The 5,922-nt window shown below is 45.5% G+C and overlaps 1 protein-coding gene across 1 annotated transcript; it reads right to left on the bottom strand.

Annotated features, from left to right (window-relative positions):
• Nucleotides 1-456: 456 nt before the first annotated feature.
• On the bottom strand, nt 457-2,197 carry LOC108291914 (perilipin-2-like). The gene has a single exon (XM_037732721.1). The coding sequence runs from the start codon at nt 2,104-2,106 to the stop codon at nt 793-795; it is 1,314 nt and encodes a 437-aa protein (XP_037588649.1). The 5' UTR covers nt 2,107-2,197; the 3' UTR covers nt 457-792.
• Nucleotides 2,198-5,922: the final 3,725 nt, after the last annotated feature.

The following is a 5,922-nucleotide window of genomic DNA, read 5'->3' as shown; positions in this document are numbered from 1 at the left end:
GTGATCCACCCGCCTCGGCCTCCCAAAGTGCTGGGATTACAGGCTTGAGCCACCGCGCCCGGCCTATAAAACTATTTTCTATTGTTTAACCCACAATTTTCAATTGCTTCCTTTTCCTGCAGACCCATGGGGGAAAGTATAAAGAGGTGTTCTGTCCGGGCTCCGTGGTTCATGCCTGTAATCCCAGCACTTTGGGAGGCCAAGGTGGGTGGATCATCTGAGGTCAAGAGTTCAAGACCAGCCTAGCTAACATGGTGAAACCCTGTCTCTACTAAAAACACAAAAATTAGCTGGGCGTGGTGGCACATGCCTGTAATCCCAGCTACTTGGGAGGCTGAGGCAGGAGAACCACCTGAACCTGGGAAGCGGAGGTTGCAGTGAGTTGAGATCGTGTTTGTTCAAAGCAATTGCTTTTAAGAACTTTTTTAAAAATTTCATTTTACGTAATTTTATTTATTTCTACCCCAGCCCACATGAAGATGTTTTTATTCAATACAAACAATAACAGAGGCAACACACTGGCCACAAAATGAGAACATAAGTGCACTTGAATTTTTTGTGACTTCTGGCTAGGCTTTGACAAGACTATCATTCTTTTCTTACCAGGTAAACAGAATTCATCTGCTAATGCCAAAAACTTTAAAGCTCTTAATTCAGCTGGAAATAACTATAATTGAGGGCCTTTTTACTAGCTACTTGCTTCCCAATTTAGTGTTGTCTAGTAGGTTAATTTCAACATAACAAAAAGTGTCACCTGGCTGGCCACATCATGCATTTGTGACACGGGCAGGTTTAATGAGTTTTGTGCTCAGATTGCTGGGCCTCTTGGTTGCTCTTGTCCGTCTCTGCACCTTGGTCCTGAGCGTTCTGAGACTCAGTCATCTGAGGATAAAAGGGACCTACCAGCCAGTTGAGGGGCGTGTTGTTAACAAAATAATCCATCATATCATCTAAAGATTCCTTCATTTTCTGTAGCTGCCCCTTTCTAAAAGTGAGGAGGCTGTCAGAAACCTCCTTAAAGGAGGCAGCATTGCGGAGCACTGAGTAGATGTCACCGGCCATCACCCCTATGTGCTTGGCCTGATCTTGGATGTTCTGTGGTAAGCCTTGGATGTTGGACAGGAGGGTGTGGCATGTGGTCTGGAGCTGCTGAGTCAGGTTGTGGGCAATAGCAAGAGTACATGACCCGATATGCTCAGCACAGTGGGACTCATCAGCATCATCATATCCAATGCTCCTTCTCCACTCCACCCATGAGAGGTAGAGTTTATCCTGAGCATCCTGAATTTTCTGATGGGTATTATGCACATTCTTCCTGGCAGATTCAATCAGGTGAACAGTAGAATGGAGCTGAGAAATGGTCTCTTGGTTTTTTTGCTTAGCTTCTTTAGCCCTGCTGAGAGACTGCTGGTAGGTGCAGGAGTGAAGCTTGGTAGACAGGGATCCCAGTCTAACATAATAACTTGGCTTCTGAACCATATCAAATCCTTCAACTTTTTTTGCTTCTTTTTCTAGTTCTTCTTCAGTGAGAGGGAGGTACTGTTCTACCAACAGCTCTGATTTGCTGAGTGCATTTTCTACACCACTGCTCATGAGCTGCATCATCCAACTCCCCAAGACTGTGTTAATGCTGCCACTAACCACAGACTTGGTCTTCTCCACACTGCCAGTCACTGCCCCTTGGGTCTTGTCCATCACCCCTGTGATTGTGCTGGCCACGGAATCCTTGGCCCCAGTCACAGTAGTCGTCATACCATCTTTTGGCCCAGTCACAGCACCTTTGGCATTGGCAACAACCTGAGTTGATGGCTGATTCAGATTAGGCAGTCTCTCCTCCATCCTGTCTAGCCCCTTACAGGCATAGGTATTGGCAATTGCAATTTGTGGCTCTAGCTTCTGGATGATGGGCAGAGCACTGGTCAGGGCCACAGAGGTGATGGTCTTCATGCCCTTCTCTGCCATCTCACACACAGACTTCAAGTAGGGATACTGGTCCTTTGTATTGACATAGGCCAAGGACATGAGGTCATATGTGGAGCTTACCAAGGGCAGGTTGACCACCTGAGTCACCACACTGGGTTGTGGATCAACTGCAATGGATGCCATTTTTCTTTATGGAGAGAGAAATTATCGGACGGCAGCGAAGAGCGAAGAGCAGGTGTATCCCAAAGGCGACTCCGGCAGCCACAACCCAGGCAAAACCAATTTATTTATTTTTTGGAGGTGGAGTCTCGCTCTGTCTCCCAGGCTGGAATGCAGTGGTACAATCTCAGCTCACTGTAACCTCTGCCTCCCAGGTTCAAGCGATTCTCCTGCTTTAGCCTCCCGAGTAGCTGAGATTACAGATGCATGCCACCATGCCCAGCTAATTTTTGTATTTTTAGTAGAGACAGGGTTTCACCATGTTGGCCAGGTTGGTCTCGAACTCCTGACCTCAGGTGATCGCCCACCTCAGCCTCCCAAAGTGCTGAGATTACAGGCGTGACCCACCCATGCCTGGCCTAAGCCACCACGCCCAGCCAGCGAGTCTTATTCCAACATAAATTTGCTTGAGATCCCCTACGTTACAACAAAAGGGGAACTTACCATCCAACCATTAGAAGAGCTATGAAGAAGGAGTCACTACGGAAAGACCTTAGGTTTTTGATGAGAATATTCAGACATTTGATCAACCAACCAAAAAGTCCACCCTATCTTTGTACTTCTGAGGCAGGAAAACACAGTCTGAAGGCTGAAAACATAAGGCTGATTCACACTTCAGCCACGACAGGAAATATCAAATGCCAAGCAAATGGCTTTGTAAATTACTTAATCCTCTTCATTTACATAGGGCATACACCAAGTGACTAATGGAAACCCCTAGAGGATATTTAAACCCCCACACATTCTGTAATCGGGCCCTTAATCCCCTATGCTCAGGCCACTCCCACACTGTGGCGTGTACTTTCATTTTCAATAAATCTCTTCATTCCTTCCTCGCTTTGTTTGTGTGTGTTGTCCAATTCTTTGTTCAAGACGCCAAGAGCCTGGACACCCTCCACCGGTAACACTTCCAACTACATGAGCCAGTAAAGTTTCCTTCATTTTGAAGCCAGTGTAAGTTGATTTTTCTCTTGTGTGCGTGTATATTGAATTTTTGGAGTTTTTTTCTCCTTTGTAACTGACAGCATCCCTGAAACACCTTGCAACTCCAACACTTGACACTCAGCTCCAGGCACCCAGTGTTATCCGGCTGGTTTTCCCCTTGTAGTGACATTTGTATGCAGTCCAGTTTACTCCAGTTCCTCATCATCTCATGTCCTACTGTCTCTAGTGAACAGCACTGTCCATCAGCCAAGCTCACAAAGATCCTTTCCTCTGAGAAATTCCTCGTTGCTCCCTGAGGGGACACACAGAATTATGGACTGAATTGTGGCCAACCTGTCCCCTGCATTCACATTCTGAAGCCCCAAACCTCAATGTCACTATATTTGGAGACAGGGCCTGTAAGGAGGTAATTCAGGTTAAACGAGACCAATAGGACAGGATTCTGGTAGGAGCAGTGTCCTTGTAAGATGAGCAGACACCAGAGATCTTTCTTTTCCTGCTCACTCGCCAAAGAGAGGCTGTGTGAAGACACGGCAAGAAGGCAGCCTTCCATAAACAAGGAAGAGAGACCTCACCAGGAACCAGCCCTGCTGGCCCTTTATCTTGTAATTCCAGCTCCATCACCGTGAGAAAATACATTCCTCTTGTTTGAACTAGTATCAACCACAGGTTCTTTGACTCTTGTGTAATAAAAATTGATGCGCGTTTCCCAGACAAGGCATTTATTAGGTGGTTATTTTTCTTTTCTTTTCTTTTCTTTTTTTTTTTTTGAGAAGGAGTTTTGCTCTTGTTGCCCAGGCTGGAGTGCAGTGGTGAGATCTTCACTCACTGCAACCTCCACCTCCCAGGTTCAAACAATTCTGCCTCAGCCTCCTGAGTAGCTGGGATTACAGGCGTGTGCCACCACACCCAGCTAATTTTTTGTATTTTTAGTAGAGATGGGGTTTCTCCATGTTGGTCAGGCTCATCTTGAACTCCTGACCTCAGGTGATCCTCTCACCTTGCCCTTCCAAAGTGCTGGGATTACAGGCGTGAGCCACTGTACCCTGCCTAGGGACTTATTTTCAAACACAGGGAAGACAGCACAAAACAGAGAATTCTCTTACTGGCTCCCCAAAGAGAGTCAGGAGAGTAATTTTTGTGTTGTTTTTTGAGACAGAGACTTGCTCTGTTTCCCAGGCTGGAGTGCAGTGGCGACATCTCAGCTCACTGCAACCTCCGCCTCCTGGATTCAAGTGATTCTCCTACCTCAGCCTCCTGAGTAGCTGGGATTACAGGTGCATGCCACCACGCCCAGCTAATTTTTGTTATTTTTAGTAGAGACAGGTTTCACCATATTGGTCAGGCTGGTCACAAACTTCTGACCTTAAGTGATCTGTCCACCTCGGCCTCCCAAAGTACTGGGATTACAGGCATCAGCCACCATGCCCGAACTGGAGAGTAATTTTAAAGTGGCAAAAACAGGAAGGAAGTGACATTTACATATGTAGAGGCAGAGAACTACTAGCACCTTTGCATTGGGTTACATGCTTCTTCCTGCTTCGCATGTCTCATTTGCATGTTAACTCTTCACCCCTGGGTGTGAGTTTCCTATTATCCTGAAGCTGGTATTAAGGATCGGTCATTCTCCTGACCTTGTATGCATGCAGGTGGTGGGGGTAGTTTTCCTGAGCAAGATTTATGGTGGAATCCTTCTTAGCTTGGTTTCTTCAGATAGCTTGCAGCAGTTGCAAGGTTTTGACCACAGGTAAGGTGCCAGGGTGGTGGTGGTACAAGGTCTGGTAGTTCGTAGGTATGTCTAGAGGAATGCAGGAATTCATTAGTTGGGTGGCACAATAGGAGACACACCGAGGGCCATCCCTCCCCCATCTCAAAACCGTCCAATCTGTGATATTTTGTTACGGCGGTCCTAACAGATGAGTAATATGTATACTAACGTGTATACTATGTAATGTCCACTCCTGAGTTGATGGCCTAAAGTTGGACGTTTTGACTCAGTGGTTCCCACACTTTGGGCCCCAGGCTTCTGAGGGGCTATAAAACTGATTATTACCAGGACCCCCTGTATCTTTTAGGATATGGTGCAGGCTGGGCGCAGTAGCTCACGCCTGCAATCCCAGACCAAGGCAAGTGGATTGCTTGAGAAGTTTGAGACCATCCTGGCCGATATGATGAAATCCTGTCTCTACTAAAAACATAAAAATTAGCTGGGCATGGTCGCACATGTTTGTAATTCCAGCTACTCAGGAAGCTGAGGCATGAGAATCGCTTAAATCTGAGAGGCAGAGGTTGCAGTGACCCAAGATCTCACCACTGCACTCCAGCCTGGCGGCCGAATAAGATGCTGTCTTTAAAAAAAAAGATATGAAAAAGAAATTATGCAAAATAAAGTCCCACATGTACTTATCTATTTCTCCATGCTAAATGTGCTATTGTTAACAAAACCCACATTGATTCAAGTGTTAAGGAAGCCTTTAGTCACTTTTTAATGTTATTTTCCCAAAGATAAATAAGTTGCTTACGTGGTGATCCTTACCTTGACCCCTGTCCCAAGGCCTGAAGCCATTCCTTGCTTGGGACTTGGTTGTCACTGTGATTCAGAAGCAAAGGAATAATAGTTTCAGAATTTCTCTAATTCTAGCTCTGATCCTTATTTAGAGAGAGAAATAAAGAATTTCTCTAATTCCTTAAAACTAGTAACCCAGGTGGGACTGGACTGGAAGATTGATCTTTGAAGCTGCATTTGTGTAACAAGCATATTGTTTTTACCTATATTGTGACTTCAAGTAGACTAATAAACACAGTAATGTTTAAGATGATTTTTTTTTTTTTTTT

This window comes from Cebus imitator, unplaced genomic scaffold, assembly GCF_001604975.1.
Source record: "Cebus imitator isolate Cc_AM_T3 unplaced genomic scaffold, Cebus_imitator-1.0 Scaffold18, whole genome shotgun sequence".
NCBI classification, from domain to species: Eukaryota; Metazoa; Chordata; class Mammalia; order Primates; family Cebidae; genus Cebus; species Cebus imitator.
Note: the sequence above shows the minus strand (reverse complement) of the source record. Positions and strands in the feature narration are given on the sequence as shown.